This window comes from Oncorhynchus mykiss, chromosome 18, assembly GCF_013265735.2.
Source record: "Oncorhynchus mykiss isolate Arlee chromosome 18, USDA_OmykA_1.1, whole genome shotgun sequence".
NCBI classification, from domain to species: Eukaryota; Metazoa; Chordata; class Actinopteri; order Salmoniformes; family Salmonidae; genus Oncorhynchus; species Oncorhynchus mykiss.
The window spans coordinates 12,353,775-12,381,260 of record NC_048582.1 but is presented as its reverse complement, the minus strand read 5'-3'; the positions used below and the strand labels follow the sequence as shown (position 1 = coordinate 12,381,260).

Sequence of the window (27,486 nt, the reverse complement as noted above, 5' to 3'; positions counted from 1 at the left end):
GCATATGGCTTGGCGAAATGCCTGATGAAAGCATTGCAAAAAAACTAATAACAATCTCACCTCAATTCACAACTAACTTAATGATATGCATAGTCGCATTTACAGCAGCCTACGCCAAATATGTACGAAGATACTAAACAACAATCATGTAAAATAATGACTAGGGCTGGTGACACTTGTGGCTAAATAGTGACCCCGCACTATTGAGGATGGGGATTCCTGAGGAAACGTTGTGCAATTTTGCCCTTCACTTACCTCATTATTATAGCAACGCCCTCTCCAACCTGATTGGGTAATTGTGTAATCCCATTGGTCTACCCATATGTCAGTCAACTAATCTTTGCTTCCTGGTTCTCCTGGCTGTCAGAGTTGTATCACCGTTCTCCCGGCGTTATCATCAATTGAACATAGAAAATCAGTAAGTGAACGATTTAGAATAAATATTTGTGCCCTTTCTTTATTGTTATATTGATAATATGAAAAGTTGAGCGACTGGCAGCGAGCCAGACAATATCATGGCGAACGTCAATGCGGCATTGTACGTATTGCTAGAACCCTCTCACCAGTGCACCTTCAACGTTTTCTGTTCTGTTTCTGGTACGATGATGATACGGCATTCTGTTTTATTTTACACCGTTCTATAGAATAAAAACACTGTGAAATAGAGTTATATTTACTTCCTGTTGCATTTGCATTGGATAACCAGTATCACCGAAATGGGGATGGATTTACTTTTTTATTTTTATGTAACTTATAAGAATTGGAACAAATGCTAAGTTAGTTTGTCCTCTAAATTCACGTTGTCGTTTTTGTGTAAACACTCGGAACCTTCATATGAGTTGCTGTCACCGTTCTTGCATGTGAATTTGTTGTCATTAACAACAAGTCTCAAGCTAAAATGTTGTCTTAGAGGGATTTACTGTATGTTATGTGGATGGTGGCGTCTGTATCTCGCGTGTAATTTCTTCATTTTCTGTCATTCAGTTGAGTAAACGGCTGCTGTCATGTGGGATTTGGCCCTGGTGTGTTACGTTGGAGATGTGTCACCAGGAAGTAATGCCATTCTGAAACCAATAATGTACTTGTCTCTCTGCGTGGGCGGGGCTGTAAGACCCCTCCCCATTCATTTCTCCTATACTTAATTATGCTGAGTATTAATAATAATAAAAACAAATAATACAAAAATATGTTTTATTTTCACGAAAACTGGATAGGTGCGGTGAAATGTGTTGTTTTACGGGTCAGCCCTAGTAGTACAGAGCGCCTTGCTTAATCTTCCGGTTACTGGGGTAACTCTAACTAGTACTGTAGGCTACCTGCCGCACTCTTAACGCATTCACTGGATCAACACGACGATGTCATGCTACATGTACTTTTTTTCTTATTATCAAATATTTGATTTTATGATCCATCTGATGAACACATAATACACAGGTAATAAACACAGAACGCAGCTTGTCTCATCCAAAAGGATTTGCCTACCTACATTCATGACAGATAAGAAAATGACAGAAATTTTTTAAATTCTCCTCATCTTATGAAGGAAATCATTACCTCTGGCCTAGTGAAACAAGAGCTGCTGGTGTGCATGCACACACCACTATGATGTTTGCTCAGTTGTAGATTAGAATATATTGAAAAAAATGTATTTTAAGCAGATTGTCAGAATGTCACTGCACCTGAGTGGGTGAACCAGGTGTCTTCTTAACTCCTGAGTGGCTCAGTGGTCTAAGGCCCTGCATCGCAGTGCTAGAGGCGTCACTACAGACCCTGGTTCGATTCCAGGCTGTATCACAACCGTCCGTGATTGGGAGTCCCATAGGGGCGGCGCACAATTGGCCCAGTGTCATCCGTGTTAGGGGTTGGCTGGAGTAGGCCGTCATTGTATTACCTGACTTGCCTAGTTAAATAAAGGTTTAAAAAAACAATTAACTGTCAGACAAGTAAGAATGTTAAAGAAAAGTCAGCTGTCATCCAAGTGTCTCACACAGACACTCCCAGGGCTCCCACACTCTCCTCCACTACTTCTGCCTGTGAATCCCATGCCCCCTTACCCCCACCTTGTCCCTCAGCACCTGGCCCTAGCCGATTGGCTCTTTGCCCTCCTGTCACGCCCTCTCCACATGGTCACCTGTCATGTCATTGCAATATAACCCAGTGTGTCTAACTCAGTCCACTGCTGTGTGTGGTTCTGCAGGAACAGCATCAATGGCGTTCCGGAAGGCCTTGAAAGGGACAGCTATCATCGGGACCGGGGCGGCCGCTGCTCTTCTGGGCCTATCACAACTGTCGGAATACAGAAAGACACAGGTAGGCCTGGGACATTGCGATGATGTAGTGGGTTGCATTTCACACAATCTGCTTGTGTTTTGTAAACTTGTTTTTCTCATACTTGTATGGATTTTGAGTTTGTATGCTGCATTGAGGACAATAACATTTTCTAATCTCATCTTTATGTTGCCAAGGTTGTGGTAGTCTGTTTCTAAAGTCAGGACCTGTAAATTACACCTCAGAGTCCCTCTGCAGCAGGTTATAGATAGTACTGAGAGTGGGAGAGCGTCTGCCAATGGCAGGGCAGGCTCCTGGGAGTCTACTAGGGAATGCTGGGACAGCATCTGACAATGGCAGGGTATGCTCCTGGGAGTCTATAGGGAACGCCCATCTGGGCAGCAGGTTGGCATTTATTGGGATGACTAATGTACTGTAGGCAGCTCTGCAGAGTGGTCACTAGCTGGCACACACCTTAACCATAACCTTAACCACACTGCTAACCCTAATGCCTAACCTTAAATTAAGACCAAAAAGCAAATTTTTATTTTCATGCATTTTTACGATATAGCCAATTTTGACATTCCAGCTGGCCTGTCTCGTGGAAATGGCTCAGTTCTGCCTCCAGGACAAGATTCATGACAATAAATGTCAACATGCATCTGGGCATGTCTTATCTAGACTGAGGAATGTGTTCCACTTTTATTCAAGACTATGCTGCTCAGATAGGACTGCTGTGTAGAGTGAAGTTGACCTGAATGTGAAGACAGTCAATGGGACTTTAGCTGTGTAGAGTGAAGTTTACCTGAATATGAAGACAGTCATTGCGATTTTAGCTGTGTAGAGTGAAGTTGACCTGAATGTGAAGACAGTCAATGGGACTTTAGCTGTGTAGAGTGAAGTTGACCTGAATGTGACGACAGTCAATGGGACTTTAGCTGTGTAGAGTGAAGTTGACCTGAATATGAAGACCTTCAATGGGACTTTAGCTGTGTAGAGTGAAGTTGACCTTCAATGGGACCAACCCTGATCATAAAATAGCTTACTTTCTGTCACAACTTGCCATAAACTGCCTTATGAAGTGGTAAGATGGACTTTAGCTATGTGACGTGAGAAGTTCTTATGCCTTGTTTCATTTGCGTAAAAAAAAGAAGGGAACATGACTTTTGATGTTTGTTTAGTACAGTGAAATAATCAGCACTATTTTGGTGACAAACAAACAAAAAAACACTGAGGAGGAATGGGAGTCCTGATTTTTATTTCATTATTTTTCATTTATTCAAATCTGATGAAGCTCATGTGGATCATATAACATAGCGTCTGAAACTCCAGGGAACTGGTCAAAATACACGATGTTTCCATGGCGATGCATCACTTCATATTATTAATAGGGCAACTGCTGTGTGAAAAAGCATTAGACTGGTCCCAGATCTGTTTGTGCCGAACATGTTTGACATAATGACTATATTGACAGCACAAACCGATCTGAGACCAGGTGACCACTGCATCACTGTAGACCAGGGATTGAAATAGCCAAGGAGTCGCGTGGGTAACGTTAGAAAGAGAGAAACGGGTGCATCTCTTGACCTTTGAACCTAATCAGCGCCACAGATATAAATACGTCTTACAGTATATCTTCTATTTCAATGGTCTGTTATTACTAGTGACGTACCAGGTCACTTGTCTAAAGCATCTGACCCTTTGTGTGACCCTTTGTCCTAATGTGAACCTTTATTTCTGTATCCTGGTATAATATCTCATCATCCCCCTCACCTTCCTCCCAAACAAGAATAAATGGGTAAGCAAAAGTGAAACACCTCCGAAAAAATGATAATAATCTGCAATCAGGCATGCGGACGACAGAGGCCATCACTAACTAACCCTGCAGAATCTACTGCTAATTGGATAAATATGTCTGTTTGGTCTCCTCTGTGACAAGGGCACAATCTCTTTCTCTCTTTCTGCTTGAACGTTTTCCTGTTTTCTGGCGGTGGGGGATTGGACATTTGCATGACATCCACTGTCTCACTGACTCCATGTACTCAACGTGATTGCAGGGCAGAATGCCACTTAATTGTCTGTGGGTGTTTTAAATATGCACGTCCATGGAAATAGACACTAATTATTTGATCTTGTTTGCTGTTACGGCCCTAAATTACAAATGCCCGGGTTTCATTCACAGATTTGCAAGTCAAATGGACCAAGTGGCATCGCAGCAGCTCGATGTAATCATTTAGAGAATAAAATGCTAAATAGAAAATGAATAAAATGCTTGACTACGACAGCCATGCTTAACTTGCTTGTCCCCATGATCCTTGAGTTCACAACAGACTTGATTTGACTTTGTTCTATTTTCCCTGAGTTCTTTTGTGCTTTTGCAAATCAGACACCAGGAATCATTGTTATTATCTAAGTACTGCAAGCAGGGGTCTTTCTGTATGAATAGGATTGTGGGTACAACCCTTACCGATATGGGTACCTGATGTTGTTGTGACCATCGATATCTATGGTCGTGACAATGTTGCTGTGACAATGTAGACACATCTATCCCAGAGGAGATTATCCAGGCTTTAAGACATCGCTTTATGCTTTCACTAATCTCTGAAGCCAGAGCCAAATCTTGATTATTTTCAGTCTGTCACAAAAGACAATGCCTCCACCAAAACAAATGTAACTGTGCCTGTACTGCATGTTGTCCAGGCACGGCTGGCGTACGTAGCGGCGGAGGGGGAGTTAAAGCAGCCGTTTAAAGATGAGCTCCCAACCAGACAGGCTCAGCTCTCCACCCTGCAAGACACTGAGGAGTTTGACGTCCTTGTCGTAGGGGGAGGGGCCACGGGCTCCGGATGTGCCTTAGACGCTGTCACACGCAGTGAGTCCCCACGAACTGCACCATTTTGGAAAACCTTTTTGGTTGGGGTCAATTACATTTCAATTTCAGTCAATGTGCAGGAGAGTCGAGGATATTCTTCTCTCAATATTATGAGGCCCTCAATGCAATATGCATGCCTTGCCATTTTCCCTTCATGCATATTACACGACAGGAGAAGCACATGGAAGTCATAACCTACCAAATGCCTCCTGAATAACTCTGACTCTGAGGGTGCATCTGAAATGGCACCCTGTTCCCTATATAGTGCACTACTTTTGACCAGAACCCTATGAGCCCTGGTTTAAAGTAGTGTGCCATATAGGGAATGGGGCGATATTTCAGATTGTCTAAATCCTGCTCTTGTCTTGATTTGTCTCTGCTCTCCTAGACCTCAAGACTGCCCTGGTGGAAAGGAATGATTTCTCATCGGGGACCAGCAGCCGGAGCACCAAGCTCATCCACGGGGGAGTACGATACCTCCAAAAGGCCATCATGAAGTTAGATTACGAACAGGTAAACGGCTCGTTTTTCCCATGCTGCCTGACAGTTGGTTCCCTCTGGGATCACATTGCTTTGTTTTACCCTGTTGTGGACATTTTATCATTGAAAAGAGATTGAGAGGTTGGAAGATTCAGAGGGTTGATGGGCACTAGGTGTTTCCCATAATCCTTCCTTGGTCTGCTATTGTGTGAATGCTACGGGTATACTCCTACTCTTCTACCAACAAGTACTGTGTTATGTGTTAGATGTTATCCACCCATTTTACTGACCTCTGAACCCCTCTTTCCCCCGTTCTCAGTACATGATGGTGAAAGAGGCTCTCCACGAGCGCTCCAACCTGCTAGACATCGCCCCTCATCTGTCTGCCCCACTACCCATCATGCTCCCTGTTTACAAGTAAGACATGAGTCCACACAGTTAGTAGAATGAGTGTTATACCCTTTCAACTGAAAATGTTCTGAGTGTGTGGTGGTTGTTTATTCTAATGGTTACCCTCGAATGGTCACCTTGAATGGTCACTGACTTTAAGTCACTCTGGATAAGAGCATCTGCTAAATGACCAACATATAAATGTAATGGCTGAATGTACTCTGTCTACTGGGCTGGTATAAATATGTTGTACTGTCTGTTTATAGATGGTGGCAGCTGCTGTCCTAAATCAAATCAAATCAAACTTTATTTGTCACATGCCCTGAAAACAAGTGTAGACCTTACTGTGTAATGCTTACTTTACAAGCCCTTACTTACAAGCGTACTTACAAACCAACAGTGCAGTTCAAGAAGAGTTTAAAAAAAAATATTTACCAAATTATCTAAAAAAATAATAAAAAGTAACACAATAAATGAACAATAACGAGGCTATATACAGGGGATACCGAGTCAGTGTGTGTGTGGTTACAGAAGTAATTTGTACATGTAGGTAGTGGTGAAGTGACTATGCATAGATAATAAACAGTGAGTAGCAGCAGTGTACAAAACAAATGGGGAATGGGGTCGATGTAATAGTCTGGTGGCCATTCGATACATTTTTCAGCAGTCTTATGCCTTGGGGTAGAAGCTGTTAAGGAGACTTTTGGTCCTAGACTTGGCGCTCTGGTACCCCTTGCCGTGCAGTATCACTTGGGTGATTGGAGTCTCTGACTGTTTTATGGGCTTTCGTCTGACACCGCCTATTATAGAGGTCCTGGATCGCAGGAAGTTTGGCCCCAGTGATGTACCGGGCCGTACGCACCACCCTCTACAGCACCTTACGGTCAGATGTGGAGCAGCTGCCACACCAGGCGGTGATGCAACCGGTCAGGATGCTCTCGATATTGCAGCTGTAGAACGTTTTGAGGAACTGTTGACCCATGCCAAATCTTTTCAGTCTCCTGAGGGGGACTGCATAGGTTTTGTCGTGCCCTCATGGACCATGATAGATCGTTGGTGATGTGGACACCAAGGAACTTGAAACTCTCGACCCGCGGGAGGTGTTTAGTCCTAGGGTCCTTAACTTAGTGATGAGCTTCGTGGGCACTATGGTGTTGAACGCTGAGCTGTAGTCAATGAACAGCATTCTCACATATGTGTTCCTTTTGTCCAGGTGGGAAAGGGCAGTGTGGAGTGCGATTGAGATTGCGCCATCTGTGGATCTGTTGGGGTGGTATGCAAATTGGAGTGGGTCTAGGGTATCCGGGAGGATGGTGTTGATGTGAGCCATGACCAACCTTTCAAAGCACTTCATGGCTACCGACGTGAGTGCTACTGGACGGTAATTATTTAGGCAGGTTACCTTCACTTCTTTTGGCACAGGGACTAGGGTGCTGCCTGAAACATGTAGGTATTACAGACTCAGTCAGGGAGAGGTTGAAAATGTCAGTGAAGACACATGCCAGTTGGTCTGCGCATGCTTTGAGTACAAGTCCTGGTAATCCATCTGTCCCCGCGGCTTTGTGAATTTTGACCTGTTTAAAGGTCTTCCTCACATTGGCTACCGAGAGCGTTATCACACAGTCATCCAGATCAGCTGGTGCTCTCGTGCATGCTTCAGTGTTGCTTGCCTCGAAGCGAGCTTGTAAGGCATTTAGCCGTAACCCCCAAACTAGCTCATCTAGAGCCGGTGTAGTAGGATTCAATATTAATCCGGTATTGACACTTTGCTTGTTTGATGGTTCATCTGAGGGCATAGCGGGATTTCTTATTGGCCACCGGATTAGTGTCCCGCTCCTTGAAAGTGGCGGCTCTAGCCTTTAGCTCGATGCGGATGTTGCCTGTAATCCATGGCTTCTGGTTAGCATATGTACGTACGGTCACTGTGGGGATGTCGTCGTCGATGCACTTATTGATGAAGCTGAAGACTAAGGTGGTACACTCCTCATTGCCATTGGATGAATCCTGGAACATATTCCAGTCTGTGCTAGCAAGACAGTCCTGTAGCGTAGCATCCGCATCATCTGACCACTTCCGTATTGAGCGAGTCACTCGTACTTCCTTCTTTAGTTTTTGCTTGTAAGCAGGAATCAGGAGGATAGAATTATGGTCAGATTTGCCAACTGGAGGGTGGGGGAGAGCTTTGTACGTATCTCTGTGTGTGAAGGTGGTCTAGAGTTTCCCCCCCCCCCCCTCTGGTTGCACATGTGACATGCTGGAAAAATGTGGTAAAACTGATTTAAGCTTGCCTGCATTAAAGTCCCCGGCCACTAGGAGCGCCGCTTCTAGATTAGCATTTTCTTGTTTGCTTATGGCCTTATAGAGTTGGTTGAGTGTGGTCTTAGTGCCAGCATCGATCTGTGGTAGTAAATAAACGGCTACGAATAATATAGATGAGAACTCTCTTGATAGATAGTGTGGTCTACAGCTTATCATAAGGTACTCTACCACAGGCGAGCAATACCTCTAAACTTTTTTAATATTAGACATTGCGCACCAGCTGTTATTGACAACAAGACACACACCCCACCCCTCGTCTTACCAGACGTAGCTTCTCTGTTCTGCCGGTTCATTGAAAATCCCTCCAGCTCTGTATTATCCGTGTCACTGTTCAGCTACGACTCGTTGAAACATAAGATATTACAGTTCTTAATGTCCGTTTGGTAGGATATTCGTAATCGTAGGTCATCAATTTTATTTTCCAATCATTGCATATTAGCAAGTAGAATTGATGGCAGTGGGAGTTTACTCGCTCGTCTCCGGATTCTCAAAAGGCAGCCCGATCTGCGTCATCTTTTCCTCCGTCTTTTCTTCATGCAAATGAAGAGGATCTGGGCTTGTTCCCAGGAGAGCAGTAAATCTTTCTCGTCAGACTCGTTAAAGGAAAAAGCTTCTTCCAGTTCATGGTATGTAATCCCAGTTCTGATATCCAGAAGATATTTTCGGTCATAATAGATGGTAGCATTATGTACATTATGTTCAACATAAGTTAAATAATAAGGTAAAAACAACTCAAAAAAATGAACAAAATAGCACAATTGGTTACAGGCATGTAAAACGTCAGCCATCCCCTTCGGCGACCATCTTAGATGAACTACTGGACTGGTAGAAAGATGTACTGTACTATCTGTTTATAGATGGTGGCAGCTGCCATACTACTGGGCTGGTATAAAGATGTACGACCTGGTAGCTGGAGGCCAGTGTCTGAAGAGCAGTTATGTCCTCAGTAAGAACAAGGCTCTGGAACTCTTCCCCATGCTGAAGAAAGACAAGCTGGTGGGAGCCATCGTCTACTATGATGGTGAGTATTTCTCATTATTATCTTAATTGAAAGGGCTTTTTAGTCCAGGAGTAGGTTTAGTCTGGATCCGGGGAACTGGTCCAAAATGTGTTACACTCACTGTAAGTCTCTCTGGATAACAGCGTTTCTGCTAAATGACTAAGATGTGTAAGTGTTGTTGGACATACCAACACTTCAGTCAGTAATGCTCCGATAGGATGGTAATAACCGTCTCATTTATCAAGATGCTTTTCTTCTGTTTGCTAAGTGGGCTATGTCTAGGGCCGGTTTGCCATACATTAAGAATTCATATTAGCCTACACTGTTATTAAACAAAACTCATGTTCATAAAAATACTGCCTTTTTCCCAACAGTAACAAAATAATTTTTCTTTAGTGTGGGTGTGATTGAATGTGACCCAAGTCAACAACAAGACAAGACACAAGGCAGCCGGTGGCCATCAGATCTCACATGTCCATTGATGCCTGAACCAATGCGTCTGCGAGCAGCTTGTGCTCTCTATGTGCCTTGGGCCAAGGCTGTGTAGTGTGTGCGTGGCCTGGATTGGCACGGAGACAACCAATCAGATGTTCCGGCTCTATCTGGGTGTACTCTGTGCAGAGAATGTCCCATTAGTTGACTGGAGGCCTCTCTTTTTCAAACCAACAACAGCCAACTCTGTGTCTAAAGGCTACCTGAATCAGTCAGTCTACATTTAGATTCTACTAGGTCTCTCCAAGAGTGGAAAGACAACCTCTTCTCTGAGGGGGATAATATACCAGGCCAGATACCTGAGCAACAGATCATCACATTTACTCACTTGACTTTCTAAGGAAGAGTGAGGCATGTTGATATTTTTTTAGCATTTTGTTTATTTTAATGCGTTTTGTTTATTGCTCATTTGAAATGTGCAGAACATATTTGTAGCTTAACATTTCTTCCAGGCAGAATGTTTGTGTATATATTGTCTCTGGGTGTGCTGACTGTCCTACAGCAAACAGAGAATATTCGGAGGGGTTTTGTGTTGGGTTGAAGCAGCATTGTTGGGTTGGTTTGTACCCCTCCCCCCCAGGAGGCTGAGGGGGTCTTTTCTCTCCAATTATTCCGTCTGGAACAATCACGGCCATGACATTTCAAAAGCTGACCTTCTCTGCTACTGCGGCTCAGAGAAGAGGAGAGCAGTGCCGTGGTCTGACTGCCAGACTGCTCTGTCTCCTCCTGTTCTTCACCCTGCCGGGTGGGATCTTAGACTTCACCAGCGTTACTCATTTCCCAGGAGACCAGTGTGGTCCAACACACACACACACACACACACACAGAGAGACAGGAGTCCTCATTCTTACTAATTCATTCTGCACAAGTGTGTAATTGTATTTTTTCAGCAAGCAACCATGAACTGGTTTGTTAGACGTATCATATTTTGGGTTAACGACAGGGTCTCCAGTCACACCTTCTGCTGCCTAATGTGAGACATCAGCCCAGCCAAGCACACCCCAGCCCCACTCCAGCCCACCCCAAGCCAGCACTGCCCAGCCCAGCCCTGGCTGTCTGTCCCATCCCACAAGCTCTCTGACTAGTGATTTAAGTAGCACCAGCAGGCATGGCTTAGGACCGGGCCTTGAGGGCAGCAATGAACCAAATGCCCCTGCAAGGGATTCCCACACATTAGATTCCCACACATGCACATAGAAATGTGAGTTATAGATCTGTCATTCTCATTGAAAGAAAGTCTGAGAAGCGGTAGATCTGTTCTGTGTGTGCTATTTCTATGCATCTATTCTTAAGTTTAGTTTTTTGTCTTTTACTTTGGGTTTTGTACACCAGTTTCAAAACAGCTGAAAATACTATATTTTTGTTTATGGAAAATATATTTCACAGCGGTTTAGATGGTACAATGATTCTCTACACTATGCTTGCTTGTTTTGGCACATAAACTGGAATTAGGCTAACCAGGAAATGGTGGAACAATTCTGCATAGAGCACCTCTAAGGAAATCTTCCTTATTTGTTTCTATTTCTCTTCGACCCCCTCCTATCGTCTCTCACCCTTCACCCCCCCCCCCCCCCCCCCCGCTACAGGACAGCATAACGATGCTCGTATGAACCTGGCGATCGCCCTGACAGCAGCCAGACATGGTGCTGCCATCGCTAACTACACAGAGGTGGTCCACCTGCTGAAGAAAACAGACGCAGGGACGGGCAAGGAGAAGGTCTGTGGGGCGCGCTGCAGGGACGTTATCACAGGTACACACACTTGTATGTGCACACACACACAAAGACACAGTATGACAGTGGTTTTTGACTGAAACAGTTATGATCTCTCACAGGAAATGAATTTGACGTCAGAGCCAAATGTGTCATTAACGCCACGGGACCGTTCACGGACTCTCTGAGGAAGATGGACGACGGGAAAAACACTAACATCTGCCAGCCCAGTGCTGGGGTTCACATAGTTATCCCTGGTTATTACAGGTACAGTACAGGGACAGCACCACACTGTCACACCTTCACACCAGGGACAGCACCACACTGTCACACCTTCACACCAGGGACAGCACCACACTGTCACACCTTCACACCAGGGACAGCACCACACTGTCACACCTTCACACCAGGGACGGCACCACACTGTCACACCTTCACACCAGGGACGGCACCACAATGTCACACCTTCACACCAGGGACGGCACCACACTGTCACACCTTCACACCAGGGACGGCACCACACTGTCACACCTTCCCAGCAGGGACGGCACCACACTGTCACACCTTCCCAGCAGGGACAGCACCACACTGTCACACCTTCACACCAGGGACAGCACCACACTGTCACACCTTCACACCAGGGACAGCACCACACTGTCACACCTTCACACCAGGGACAGCACCACACTGTCACACCTTCACACCAGGGACGGCACCACACTGTCACACCTTCACACCAGGGACGGCACCACACTGTCACACCTTCACACCAGGGACGGCACCACACTGTCACACCTTCACACCAGGGACGGCACCACACTGTCACACCTTCACACCAGGGACGGCACCACACTGTCACACCTTCCCAGCAGGGACGGCACCACACTGTCACACCTTCCCAGCAGGGACAGCACCACACTGTCACACCTTCCCAGCAGGGACAGCACCACACTGTCACACCTTCACACCAGGGACAGCACCACACTGTCACACCTTCACACCAGGGACAGCACCACACTGTCACACTGTCACACCAGGGACAGCACCACACTGTCACACTGTCACACCAGGGACAGCACCACACTGTCACACTGTCACACCAGGGACAGCACCACACTGTCACACCTTCACACCAGGGACAGCACCACACTGTCACACCTTCACACCAGGGACAGCGCCACACTGTCACACCTTCACACCAGGGACAGCGCCACACTGTCACACAAGGTAAATTTAGGTCATGAATTGAAATTCAACTCATGAATTGAAAATTGTAATTTTATTTTTAATGAGGGAATTTCAATTCAGCAGCGCTGACCAACCAGGTCTTCCTAAATGTAGTTGTCATTTCCATAGCCCCTCCTCCCTCTGCCCTGTTCTTGTAGTCCTGACAACATGGGTCTCCTGGACCCGGCAACCAGCGACGGCCGTGTCATCTTCTTCCTGCCCTGGGAGAAGATGACCATAGCCGGGACGACGGACACGCCCACTGACATCACCGCCCACCCCATCCCAAGGGAGGAAGACATCAACTTCATCCTGAACGAAGTCCGCAACTACCTCAGCCCTGATGTAGAGGGTACGTAACCCCCAAACTACATCTGCCCTTATGTAGACGGTACGTAACCCCCAAACTACTTCAGCCGTAGAGGGTACGTAACCTCCAAACTACCTCTGCCGTAGAGGATACGTAACGTTGACTTTGGAACAGCGCAGTAGCTAGTAATTGTTTTAAGTGCTGGAGACACTACAGGCTTGATTTTCTGATTGTTTAGCTTGATGTGGTTTTGTCATTAGATGTAACACCTGTTCAATGCCTCTGTGCCTCAGGTAATGATCTCTGTCATCACATGCAGATGAGATTCCCTGTGTTCTCTGACTGGTTCTAGGACCTGTGATAAGATGTGTTAGGATGTGGTCATCTGATTTAATGGAACCTTGTGTGTAATACTGACTCTGTCCTCGCCCGGTGGTCCTCAGTGAGGAGAGGAGATGTCCTGGCAGCGTGGAGTGGTATCCGTCCTCTGGTCACTGACCCCAATTCTAAAGACACCCAGTCCATCTGCAGGAACCACATAGTCAACGTCAGCGACAGCGGCCTGGTCACCATTGCAGGTCAGTACCTACTCTAAAACAAGTGGTATCCTGATGACGTGCTATACAGCTGTAGTAGTTTCTAGGCCGTTCGTAGCTGTCAATGGCTCTTAGCCTATAGAACTTTTCCTGATCAAATTGGATAGGTCATGTCCTGTATTCTGTCTGGCCCTGTATCTAATAATAATGATCATCTGGTGGGTGTTTGGATTTGTGTGTATTATATGCATGTGTGAATTGGAAATGTGTTTTTGCATATCCCAACTCCTCCTGAGTGACCCTCAGCAAATAGGGTTAAGTGCCCTGCTCAAGAGCACATTGACAGATGTTTCACCTTGTCGGCTCAGGGGTTTGAACTAGAGACCTTTCGGTTACTGGCCCAACTCACTAACCGCTAAGCTACCTGCCCCCCTATCGTATCTGGTGTGTATGTGTGTGTAACATGTGGATGATCCCATCACCCCAGGTGGGAAGTGGACAACGTACCGCTCCATGGCAGAGGAGACCCTGGACGCTGCGGTTGCAGCCCACAGGCTGGGGGGCGGGCCCAGTAAGACAGTGGGCCTGGTGCTGGAGGGGGGCCAAGATTGGAGCCCCACCTTGTACATCCGACTGGTGCAGGACTACGGCCTGGAGAATGAGGTGGGGACAGACCCTTCCCATAGACATTCTGTCTTTAGCCACCATTTTGGATATATAATACTCCCTTAGGCATTGTCAGTTGCACTATGGTTACACAGTCACTGTATATCATATATCAGAACATTTAACATTGGTTAACGGTTGGATGGGGGTTGAAAATGTTGAGATGATGTCGCCGTTACAAGACAGCAGTACACAGGGAGATTGATCCAAGGCTCTAGACCAGGGCTAATCAACTCTTACCCTACGAGGTCCGGAGCCTGCCTGTTTTCTGTTCTACCTGATAATTAATTGTACACACCTGGTGTCCCAGGCCTAAATCAGTCCCTGATTAGAGGGGAACAATGCAGTGGAACTGGCTTTGCGGTCCAGAGTTGAGTTTGAGGGCTCTAGTCCAGACCAGTGTACTTCCCTTTCAAGGTTTTAGAAGTCATTTGTACCAGGTAGGAAAGCGCTCCGCTTCCTATCTATGTTAACTTCTCGTTAGAGAAAGCCTTCCACACCATTAGGGTGTTTTCTAGAATATTCCAAAAGGTCAGTGCTCATATTTTGACAGCATTTGACCTTTTGGTGAGAGAGCTAAGCCAACCATCTGAATAGCAATAACCCCTTGTTTGGTCCAAACGCAAGATAAATCATAGACATAACTGTATCTACCCATCACCCACCTCAGCATATCCAAAACATTGGAGCTGTCTGCTGAAAGATCGTATCGAACCATAAGGAGTTGCCTTTGAACAGCTGCCTGCTGCGTTTCACAATACTCTCTCAATACTGTCTTTGGCAAAACGCTGTGAGTCATATTCAAACTCATGGGAAACAGAAAGGAAAACGCCTAACACTGCTGCTTATGTCCCCAGGTGATTTATTTATAACAATGTTTCTGCCTTAGGTCTTCATGGGGCATATTCAAACAAAACCATTACCTGGGCTTTAATCAAAAAGTGTCACCCTAAACCTTGTTTCATGATTATATGACACCCACACAATGTCCTCTCACAACACATGAGCAATGTCATTTTGTCTTGGTAAAACCTTAAACAAGGATTGCTGTTTTGACTGAATAGTGGCCTTTTTCCCATCATTCCACAGGTTGCCCAGCACCTGGCAGCAACGTACGGGGGGAAAGCATTCGACGTGGCCAAGATGGCGCGTGTCACTGGGAAGAGGTGGCCCATCGTAGGGAATAGACTGGTCTCTGAATTCCCTTACATTGAGAGTGAGGTACAATATGTGTTCTGTTGAGACTACTACAGGATACTGCATAAGATCTGTAAAATACTGCATTTTTATGTTCTCCTGATGTACACACACACACACACACACACACACATCATGACCATAGACTATTACATTCTATTATCTAACCAATTGAAACCCCCCCTCCACCCCCCCACCCTCCTTCCAGGTGAGGTATGCTGTTAAGGAATATGCCTGTACGGCCATCGATGTGATCGCCAGGCGCACACGGCTGGGTTTCCTCAACGTGCAGGCTGCTGATGAGGCTCTGCCACGCATCGTAGACATCATGGGCAAGATGCTGGACTGGAGCGACAAGAAGAGGACGGTACGTCACAAACTGTTGTTCCTGTCTACTAGACTGTAGTTCAAATGACTGCCTGGCAGTGTTACAGGAACTATTTTAGAACACTTTTAAATAACATATACAAACAACCAAATACTTTTTATGTTTTAAAAAGAACTTGCCTTAATATCCATTTTTAACTTAATGAATTATTGCCCCTGTATTTCCTGTCCAGTAAAGACTTAGGACCGGTTTTAATCTAACCATTGTTTTAATGATTCAGTGACTACAGTACATTCTCACTCAGTGGACTAATAATAATGTTTTGATTGAATAGGACCAACCCTAAATCCATGTGCTGCTAGTCAGCTTGTAGGAGCGCTGGAACTGTTGTTAGGTCAGAGTATAATAGTAGGATCTACGCCCTTCCTGGATTTCCCTCTCCAGGGGGCTGTGGCTGTGTGTGTGTGTGTGTGTGTGTGTAAACCTTCCCCCAGTTCTGCTATTCCTGTTGTCCTGCTCTTCACAGGTTTATCACAAGATGCATGAGTTCCTTTTACTTCAGTTGTTGTTACATTTAGCTATGATCCCTTTTCATTAATTATTACTTACATTAGTTACGATTAAAGTTCTGAATAATGTACACTGTGTGTGTGTATATATAACACACACAAAAGTAGATTTGGCTATTTCAGCCAGACCCGTTGCTGACTGGTGTATTAAATTTAGCACACAGCCAAGCTATCTCCATAGACAAACATTGACAGTTGAATGGCCTTACTGAAGAGCTCAGTGACTTTCAACGTGGCACCGTCATAGGATGCCACCTTTTTAACAAGTCAGTTCGTCAAATTTCTGCCCTTCTAGAGCTGCTGTGTTAAACTGTAAGTGCTGTTATTGTGAAGTGGAAACATCTAGGAGCAACAACGGATCAGCTGCGAAGTGGTAGACCACACAAGCTCACAGAACGGGACTGGTGCGTAAAAATCGTCTGTCCTCGGTTGCAACACTCTCTACCAAGTTCCAAACTGCCTCTGGAAGCAACCTCAGCACAATAACTGTTTGTTGGGAGCTTCATGAAATGGGTTTCCATGGCTGAGCAGCCGAACACACCCTGCGCAATGTCAAGCGTCGGCTGGAGTGGTGTAAAGCTCACTGCCATTGGACTCTGGAGCAGTGGAAACGCATTCTCTGGAGTGATGAATCACGCTTCACCATCTGGCAGTCTGATGGATGAATCTGAGTTTGGCAGATGTCAGGAGAATGCTACCTGCCCCAATGCATAGTACCAACTGTAACATTTGGTGGAGGAGGAATAACGGTCTGGGGATGTTTTCCATGGTTCGGGATAGGCCCATTAGTTCCATCCAGTGAAGGGAAATCTTAACGCTACAGCATACAATTACATTCTAGACGATTCTGTGCTTCCAACTTTGTGGCAACAGTTTTGGGAAGGGCATTTCCTGTTTCAGCATGACAATGCCCTTGTGCACAAAGTAAGGTCCATACAGAAATGGTTTGTTGAGATTGGTGTGGAAGAACTTGACTGGCCTACATAGAAACCTGACCTCAACTCCATCGAACACCTTAGGGATGAATTGGAACTCCGACTGCGAGCCAGGCCTCATCGCCCTACATCAGTGCCCGACCTCAATAATGTCCCCATAGCAGTGTTCTAACACAGTGGAACCCCTTCCCAGAAGAGTGAAGGCTGTAGGAGCAGCAAAGGGGAGACCAACTCCATATTAATGCCCATGATTTTGGAATGAGATGTTCGATGAGCAGGTGTCCACATACTATTGGTCATGTAGTGTAACTTCTCTTCACTACCATGGTTTGTTTAGGAGGAGCTGGAAGCTGCTAAGAAGTTCCTGTACCTTGAGATGGGCTACAGGTCCCGCTCTGAGCAGCTGACCGGGACCACAGAGATCACACTGGACACACAGGAAGTGGCAAAGTACTCTACTTCCTGTCTACTTTACACTCTACTTCCTGTCTACTTTACGCTCTACTTCTGGTCTACTTTACTCTCTACTTCCTGTCTACTTTACTCTCTACTTCTGGTCTACTTTACTCTCTACTTCCTGTCTACTTTACTCTCTACTTCTGGTCTACTTTACTCTCTACTTCCTGTCTACTTTAATCTCTAAGGCAGGGGTGTAAAACTCACCAGCACAGGGCCATATTGAAAAAACACAATGAATTCGCGGGCCATACATAGCCAGTTATGTGGGTTTTTTTTAACAAAAAATGTGTGCATACAACTGATCCAAACTAGTCATTGTTTTATTAAAATATGACCCTTTACAATGCCCACTGATGTACATAGGATGCTGTGTATATAGCATTTTTAACAAATTAAAACCAAAGAAGAGCTCAGTAATATTTGTCCAGCCTTTGCTGCTATGCTTGTGAATGTGCATAATATGCTGCGTCCCTAATCAAAACGTTTTTAATAACAACAATGACATAAATGTAGCTAGGTTGTTGTAACATTTACACTTAAAAACATGTTACATTTTTTTGCACGGCATGGATCACTGGTGCGGTTGAATGCAGCATTGCTGAATGGTACACTCAACATGTCTTGTAGATGAGTAGTCAGCCGAGGCTCAATCCAAAGATTAAGACAGAAACTATTTAATTGTATAAAATACAAATCTTTAATGCATACGAGCAGCTGCAAGGTAGATCTGTCTCTGATCGCAGTCAGGGAAGAACTCAAAGAATAAATGGTCAAATGTTCTTATATAGTGGGAGGTGATCATACAATCATATTGTTTACACAACAGATCTTTATACAAGCAACAGTTCTGGAACACAATGGCCTTGTGTTAGGGTGAGACATACCAGGAGTCTACTGTATGAAAGGCATAACATCACAGTCCAACAGGGAATATATCCCTTGAGAAGTTACAACAGCTCACCCCAGATTCTGCCGCCACGCTGTAATAGGTCTACAGTGCCTTGCGAAAGTATTCGGCCCCCTTGAACTTTGCGACCTTTTGCCACATTTCAGGCTTCAAACATAAAGATATAAAACTGTATTTTTTTGTGAAGAATCAACAACAAGTGGGGCACAATCATGAAGTGGAGCGACATTTATTGGATATTTCAAACTTTTTTAACAAATCAAAAACTGAAAAATTGGGCGTGCAAAATTATTCAGCCCCCTTAAGTTAATACTTTGTAGCGCCACCTTTTGCTGCGATTACAGCTGTAAGTCGCTTGGGGTATGTCTCTATCAGTTTTGCACATCGAGAGACTGAAATTGTTGCCCATTCCTCCTTGCAAAACAGCTCGAGCTCAGTGAGGTTGGATGGAGAGCATTTGTGAACAGCAGTTTTCAGTTCTTTCCACAGATTCTCGATTGGATTCAGGTCTGGACTTTGACTTGGCCATTCTAACACCTGGATATGTTTATTTTTGAACCATTCCATTGTAGATTTTGCTTTATGTTTTGGATCATTGTCTTTTTGGAAGACAAATCTCCGTCCCAGTCTCAGGTCTTTTGCAGACTCCATCAGGTTTTCTTCCAGAATGGTCCTGTATTTGGCTCCATCCATCTTCCCATCAATTTTAACCATCTTCCCTGTCCCTGCTGAAGAAAAGCAGGCTCAAACCATGATGCTGCCACCACCATGTTTGACAGTGGGTATGGTGTGTTCAGGGTGATGAGCTGTGTTGCTTTTACGCCAAATATAACGTTTTGCATTGTTGCCAAAAAGTTCAATTTTGGTTTCATCTGACCAGAGCACCTTCTTCCACATGTTTGGTGTGTCTCCCAGGTGGCTTCTGGCGAACTTTAAACAACACTTTTTATGGATATCTTTAAGAAATGGCTTTCTTCTTGCCACTCTTCCATAAAGGCCAGATTTGTGCAATATACGACTGATTGTTGTCCTATGGACAGAGTCTCCCACCTCAGCTGTAGATCTCTGCAGTTCATCCAGAGTGATCATGGGCCTCTTGGCTGCATCTCTGATCAGTCTTCTCCTTGTATGAGCTGAAAGTTTAGAGGGACGGCCAGGTCTTGGTAGATTTGCAGTGGTCTGATACTCCTTCCATTTCAATATTATCGCTTGCACAGTGCTCCTTGGGATGTTTAAAGCTTGGGAAATATTTTTGTATCCAAATCCGGCTTTAAACTTCTTCACAACAGTATCTCGGACCTGCCTGGTGTGTTCCTTGTTCTTCATGATGCTCTCTGCGCTTTTAACGGACCTCTGAGACTATCACAGTGCAGGTGCATTTATACGGAGACTTGATTACACACAGGTGGATTGTATTTATCATCATTAGTCATTTAGGTCAACATTGGATCATTCAGAGATCCTCACTGAACTTCTGGAGAGAGTTTGCTGCACTGAAAGTAAGGGGGCTGAATAATTTTGCACGCCAAATTTTTCAGTTTTTGATTTGTTAAAAAAGTTTGAAATATCCAATAAATGTCGTTCCACTTCATGATTGTGTCCCACTTGTTGTTGATTCTTCACAAAAAAATACAGTTTTATATCTTTATGTTTGAAGCCTGAAATGTGGCAAAAGGTCGCAAAGTTCAAGGGGGCCGAATACTTTCGCAAGGCACTGTACATGTTCCTCCTTTGCATGTAGTTTTGTCTCAGGTTTAGTTTTTTGGTTATTCATTGTCGAGCTTAAAAAAAACGAAGCCAGACTGCAAAATGTTTGGAGCCTAGCTAGAACTGTGTTATTTGTCTGTACACCTCTGCTGCTCACAGTAAACGGAACGAAAGCAATGCAATTGATGTTGAATTTACAGATGTGAGCGCATCAGGCTGTGATTTCATAAAGTAGATGACTCAACTGTTTATTCATTTATACTCGCTTGTGTGTCCTATTGTCCTTTATAGTAGTAACGTTCAGTATACCCACTTCTGAATCCTTTAGTAGTAACGTTCAGTATACCCACTTCTGAATCCTTTAGTGGTAACGTTCAGTATACCCACTTCTGAATCCTTTAGTAGTAACGTTCAGTAAACCCACTTCTGAATCCTTTAGTAGTAACGTTCAGTATACCCACTTCTGAATCCTTTAGTAGTAACGTTCAGTATACCCACTTCTGAATCCTTTAGTAGTAACGTTCAGTATACCCACTTCTGAATCCTTTAGTAGTAACGTTCAGTATACCCACTTCTGAATCCTTTAGTTGTAACGTTCAGTAAACCCACTTCTGAATCCTTTAGTAGTAACGTTCAGTATACCCACTTCTGAATCCTTTAGTAGTAACGTTCAGTATACCCACTTCTGAATCCTTTAGTTGTAACGTTCAGTATATCCACTTCTGAATCCTTTAGTAGTAACGTTCAGTATACCCACTTCTGAATCCTTTAGTAGTAACGTTCAGTAAACCCACTTCTGAATCCTTTAGTAGTAACGTTCAGTATACCCACTTCTGAATCCTTTAGTAGTAACGTTCAGTAAACCAACTTCTGAATCCTTTAGTTGTAACGTTCAGTAAACCAACTTCTGAATCCTTTAGTGGTAACGTTCAGTATACCCACTTCTGAATCCTTTAGTGGTAACGTTCAGTATACCCACTTCTGAATCCTTTAGTTGTAACGTTCAGTATACCCACTTCTGAATCCTTTAGTAGTAACGTTCAGTATACCCACTTCTGAATCCTTTAGTTGTAACGTTCAGTAAACCAACTTCTGAATCCTTTAGTAGTAACGTTCAGTATACCCACTTCTGAATCCTTTAGTTGTAACGTTCAGTATATCCACTTCTGAATCCTTTAGTAGTAACGTTCAGTATACCCACTTCTGAATCCTTTAGTAGTAACTTCTGAATCCTTTAGTAGTAACGTTCAGTAAACCAACTTCTGAATCCTTTAGTAGTAACGTTCAGTAAACCCACTTCTGAATCCTTTGTTATAACTTTTTGCCGGTCAAGATGACATTTCCTGTAGGCTACAGCAATGACTCGTTGGAACCCAAACTTGGCATTTAACCTACAACACGTTTAAACTTTCGGTCCGGTAGAAGACTTGGTCAGTGCCATTAGTGATGTTACAGCGCACTGTCTGGCTGTGGGTCCGTGTGACTTATAGTGCAGCGCACTGGCTGGCTGTTGGTCCGTGTGACTTATAGTGCAGCGCGCTGGCTGTGGGTCCGTGTGACTTATAGTGCAGCGCGCTGGCTGGCTGTGGGTCCGTGTGACTTATAGTGCAGCGCACTGGCTGGCTGTGGGTCCGTGTGACTTATAGTGCAGCGCACTGGCTGGCTGTGGGTCCGTGTGACTTATAGTGCAGCGCACTGGCTGGCTGTGGGTCCGTGTGACTTATAGTGCAGCGCACTGGCTGGCTGTGGGTCCGTGTGACTTATAGTGCATCGCACTGGCTGGCTGTGGGTCCGTGTGACTTATAGTGCAGCGCACTGGCTGGCTGTGGGTCCGTGTGACTTATAGTGCAGCGCACTGGCTGGCTGTGGGTCCGTGTGACTTATAGTGCAGCGCACTGGCTGACTGTGGGTCCGTGTGACTTATAGTGCAGCGCACTGGCTGGCTGTGGGTCCGTGTGACTTATAGTGCAGCGCACTGGCTGGCTGTGGGTCCGTGTGACTTATAGTGCAGCGCACTGGCTGGCTGTGGGTCCGTGTGACTTATAGTGCAGCGCACTGGCTGGCTGTGGGTCCGTGTGACTTATAGTGCAGCGCACTGTCTGGATGTGGGTCCGTGTGACTTATAGTGCAGCGCACTGTCTGGCTGTGGGTCCGTGTGACTTATAGTGCAGCGCACTGGCTGGCTGTGGGTCCGTGTGACTTATAGTGCAGCGCACTGGCTGACTGTGGGTCCGTGTGACTTATAGTGCAGCGCACTGGCTGGCTGTGGGTCCGTGTGACTTATAGTGCAGCGCACTGGCTGGCTGTGGGTCCGTGTGACTTATAGTGCAGCGCACTGTCTGGCTGTGGGTCCGTGTGACTTATAGTGCAGCGCATTGCAGCTGTACGGAAGCGGAACAAAAGGAATTGACAACACAAATCATTGCACAGGCCGGATAGAAATGTGTCACAGGCCGGATAGAAATGTGTCACAGGCCGGATAGAAATGTGTCACAGGCCGGATAGAAATGTGTCACAGGCCGGATAGAAATGTGTCACAGGCCGGATAGAAATGTGTCACAGGCCGGATAGAAATGTGTCACAGGCCGGATAGAAATGTCACAGGCCGGATTCGGCCCGCGGGCCTTGTTTGACACGTGTTCTTAGGAAGAAACTGACCTGATTGAGTTGGACCCCTGATATACCAAGGGTTCAATCTCAATCTGGTCACTTGCTCCCTCCCACCTGACCTTCTTAAATCACTCCCCTTGAGATGTTGCCACGATATGAGATGCAGATTGCGTTAATAGCTCTGTTTTGATTGACAGGTACACAAACCGGTTCCACAAGTTTGACAAAGACAGTAAAGGCTTCATCACCACAGTGGACGTTCAGAGGGTCTTACAGGTGAGAAACTTTCACAACTCTCTTTGGAATCTTTATCCATAAGTGCTGACAGGGCTCATGTAAACTGTGTGCAAAGGCCATTGAGCTGTGGCGTCATTTCCTGATATTTTGCCTTGCTGGTCTCTCTTGCCCCTCCCAGAACATAATTTCCTGATATTTTGTCTCCCTGGTCTCTCTCCCCCCTCCCAGAACATCAGTGTCCAAATTGATGAGAACGCTCTCCATGAAATCCTCAACGAAGTGGACCTCAACAAGAATGGACAGGTGGAGCTGAACGAGTTTTTACAGGTAGGTGGTTTGTGTGTGTGTGTGTGTGTGTGTGTGTGTGAGCACGTGCATCTTCACATATGGTCTCTCCTCCCTCCACTGATAAGAGGACTCATTAATTCTCAGGCCCATGGTCAATATCTGCCCCCTCTCCCATCTCTGCTCTCTTTCTCTCTCTCTCTCTTTACCATGAGAAGCTGAACAAACAGACCAGGCTGGAGAACATGATAATAGACTCCTCAGGGAGAAGGATCAATTACCCCTCAGACACAGACACACACACACACAGACAGACACACACACTAACACTCGGCTACAGAACAGGTAGATAGATGCTCACATTAGTTTTACATGATTCCAACATTGTAATTAATGGAGAATAGGGGATTTTCATGTTCTGTTCGCTGGGTGTTTTTTCTCTTCTGCGAGTGGCAAGGCATGACAGACCCTCCTATGAAGGGAGCTGTAGGTGTGAAAGCCTAACTGGGAGTATGTTCTCTGCTGACCAGATTCAGATCATTACAGTCTGAAACGTATGACAATGACTCCAGGTAATGAGGGTGAGAGAGAGCTACAGTACTTCCAGGTCATTATTAGTCATCATGTGATCAATTAGGAAGTATAATGCTGAGGACCAGAGAATACCTTTATTACAAGAACTGTTGACAGGAGATGACTTTCCATGGTCAAGTAAGAATCCCAGAATGCTTTGGGGTACTGTAAAACCAGTGTACTACTACCACAAGTGTCAGTAGTATGAGTACTCTGTCCAGACACAGCCTGACTACCCCTGGAGCTTAGATCAGAACACGCTCCAGCATTATAATGTATCTCTATCCCTGTCTCTAACACACACACACACACACACATACAGCGTATCTCGTTGCGTTAATTTGATACCTTGCATTACATCCACAACTATGCCACAGTTTCCTCATCCTCTATATTCCCTCTGTTCCCTGCTCCCAGCTGATGAGTGCTGTGAAGAAGGGCCAGGTGTCTGACAGCAGGTTGGCCATCCTGATGAAGACAGCTGAGGAGAGCCTGGATCTGAGGGGACCTGTGACTGTGGACCGCAGTGGAGGAGGGGTGTGAGGAGAGCCCATCCGCACCACCACACCACCACACATTACCACCCCACCGTACCATCACACCGTACCACCACACCACACCACCACACATTACCACTACACCACACCACCACACTAACCAGAGCTGTGGTGCTAAGAATGACAATGATGAAAGGGATGATATTGTAAACAACAAGAGTACAAACTAGATTTGTATCCTAATTTAATCTAGGTGAGTATGTGTCAACCCTGAGTGTTTTATTGTGAAGTTGAGGCTAGATTGGGGCAGCAGGTAGCCTGGTGGTTAAAAGCGTTGGGCCAGTAACTGGAAGGTCAATGTGTCCTTGAACAAGGCACTGAACCCTAATGGCTCCTGTAAATCGCTCTGGATAAGAGAGTCTGCTAAATGACTAAAATATAAAAAGTAGTTTGATGTTAGACATTTTTTATAATAATTCTTTGTATTGATATTTTCATGGAGGGAAACAGGGACTATCTGGCCTGTTTTCCATCACACTGGATTCTCACTACTACAAAGTCAAATGGTTTGACAATCAGTGCCTCTGACATAAAGCTGTAACTCACTGTTCATACGGTCTATAATCTTATCAATGCTTCGCCTTATATGGCTTTGTAATATAGTTTATTGTTATATTATTCCGTCTTATTTTTGTTATCGGTGTCTTATGGATGTCCACATTTCACTGGAGCTGTACTTTGGATGTGGTTCTTATGCCCTTTCTCCAATACAAGAACCAGTTCTTCCTGGTTGCGCCTGATTCCGCTTCGTTAGGGACAGCCGGCATTACAGTACCAAGCAGTTTATTCACACTCAAGCTTAACGTTTCCACGTCTTCATTTCTGACTTCAGCATGCTACTTTACATCACTGTTCCTCGCCGCAGTCACATTGTATATTTAAGAAATAAGGCCCGAGGGGGGTGTGGTATATGGCCAATATACCACGGATAAGGGCTGTTCTTATGCATGACGCGTTGGCGAAGTGCCTGGACACAGCCCTTAGCCGTGGTATATTGGCCATATATCACAAACCCTTGAGGTGCCTTATTGCTATTATAAACTGGTTACCAACTTAATTAGAGCAGTAGAAATAAAAGTTTTGTCATACCCGTGATATACCACGGCTGTCAGCCAATCAGTATTCAGGGCTTGAACCACCCGGTTTATAATGGCCAATATACCACTGCTAAGGGCTGTTCGGCACGACGCAAAGTGGAGTGCCTGGATACAGCCCTTAGCTGGGCTATATTGGCTATATACCTCTAACCCCTGAGGTGCCTTATTGCTTTATAAACTGGTACAGATAAGTTACCAACAAAAATAGAACAGTGAACAAAGATTTTTGTGTCATACCGTTGGTATATTGTCTGATATACACACAGCTGAAATGCTGTTTTGGCTAATCAGCACACAGGACCAAACTACCTGGTTTATAATAAGGCTTTTTTTCCTGGCACACCGGTGACAACGACATTTCTATATCTGCTGTCTGCTAGCTAGCATACACTGGTCTGTCTGATGCACCTTAAGTAACTGACTCCATCTTTATCCTTACTGTTTTTAAATCATGGCAGAATGAATGCTTTTTTACTACTGCTATTGCTACGTCATTATATATATATTTTAAATGTTAAAATGTATTCATTATAATGTTATTCACTCCTTCCATCATTCAAAGAACTTAAGATAAGATAGCTAGAGGTGTGAGTGGTGATGAGATGTACGTCTAATGCTGAGAGGATTAACGGAACAATCTGGAACGTTCATTTCCAGTCCAATGTGCTGCTGCCGCTGCACTTGTTTGTAAACTGGAGGTGACCACCTTTACCTTTCCAGAAAGTTACAAATTGTGCCTTTTTCAGTGTTGTATGGAAATGTCTCTTCACTGTCTGTATCTGTCTGCAGTGCACCTGAGCTTGTACAGTATTTGTACTATTACTAAGTTAGTACTTGCAGTTCTGCTGATTATTTGTGGTTTTATAGAGGGAAGCAGTTGAAGGGGAATGTATGATCTCTGCCTTGCTTTCAAACACGGTATGACGTCATATGAATTGAACCTATTCCAACTCATTCCTCTATATTTTACATATTTGAACTGTCTTAATGTTGCAGTTATTAAAAAGCATGTAAAGATACATATTCTAAAACTTATTTTTAAAGAAAATTTGTATTTTACGAATGGATAAAAGGAACATCACATTTTTTGATAGTGTTCTGACTGGTTCTTAATATTGGTCTTGTTAGCATGTTTGTAATACAATTTGCGTGTGTTCTTGTTTTGTCTAAAAAGGCTGAGAGAATCATTCTAGAGGCTTCCGCTGTGTACTCTTACTGTAACTGAATCCAACCATGTGTATCAGTCTTTTGACACATGGGAGTTTTCAGTACAATGCCTTGACAGCCAGGGCCAACTTTGTCTATGTTTGCTTGTGTCTGCTTGGATGAAATTCCAGCCTTATCCAGATGGAAAGAGATTCATAGTCCTCTTTTTTCAATAAACACTGTAAGTCGATCTCAAAAGCTTTTCCAAGACACACTGCAATTATGTCATTAAATGTATCTGGTTGCTAACAACAACATTGTTTTCGTGTGTGTTTTCACAGCAAACCCTGTTTTTTTACAATCCCGCTCACCGCCATTCAGATTTGTGAGCATAACAAGCTTGCATGATAATTCTCCCATAAGGGAACTTAGTAGTATAATTCAACACAATACAGAAAACGGCTGCATGTTGAACTGTACTCAGACTGAGGTGTACTACACATTGAACTGAGGTAATTAGTACCTACATTATAACCACTGAACTGTAACAAACAAACCCAAGACACTTGCACTAAATCTATTCATATGGCAGCCTTCCATGAAGCAG

The 27,486-nt window shown here is 44.7% G+C and overlaps 1 protein-coding gene across 3 annotated transcripts; it reads left to right on the top strand.

The window, feature by feature from the left end:
* Nucleotides 1-267: 267 nt before the first annotated feature.
* LOC110516060 (glycerol-3-phosphate dehydrogenase, mitochondrial) lies at nucleotides 268-27,209 on the top strand. Of its 3 annotated transcripts, XM_036951317.1 has the most exons (18): nucleotides 268-418; nucleotides 2,198-2,310; nucleotides 4,058-4,066; nucleotides 4,969-5,140; nucleotides 5,529-5,653; nucleotides 5,940-6,037; nucleotides 9,187-9,350; nucleotides 11,408-11,572; nucleotides 11,656-11,800; nucleotides 12,919-13,112; nucleotides 13,514-13,648; nucleotides 14,094-14,269; nucleotides 15,362-15,493; nucleotides 15,678-15,836; nucleotides 17,639-17,751; nucleotides 23,182-23,260; nucleotides 23,450-23,548; nucleotides 24,497-27,209. In XM_036951317.1, the coding sequence occupies exons 2-18, from the start codon at nucleotides 2,209-2,211 to the stop codon at nucleotides 24,620-24,622; spliced, it is 2,193 nt and encodes a 730-aa protein (XP_036807212.1). In that variant the 5' UTR covers nucleotides 268-418; nucleotides 2,198-2,208; the 3' UTR covers nucleotides 24,623-27,209. The 3 variants fall into 3 exon arrangements, 2 of the variants coding, with proteins under 2 accessions (XP_036807212.1, XP_036807213.1); XM_036951318.1 differs by lacking the exon at nucleotides 4,058-4,066; XR_005037321.1 differs by lacking the exons at nucleotides 17,639-17,751; nucleotides 24,497-27,209.
* The last annotated feature ends 277 nt before the right edge of the window (nucleotides 27,210-27,486 follow it).

Excerpts from the sequence above, each read along its gene's own strand:
- LOC110516060 (XM_036951317.1), top strand. The coding sequence starts at position 2,209 with ATGGCGTTCCGGAAGGCCTTGAAAGGGACAGCTATCATCGGGACCGGG. Across the intron at positions 5,141-5,528 it reads CTTAGACGCTGTCACACGCA|ACCTCAAGACTGCCCTGGTG; the intron begins GTGAGTCCCCAC and ends CTGCTCTCCTAG. Across the intron at positions 6,038-9,186 it reads ATCATGCTCCCTGTTTACAA|ATGGTGGCAGCTGCCATACT; the intron begins GTAAGACATGAG and ends ATCTGTTTATAG.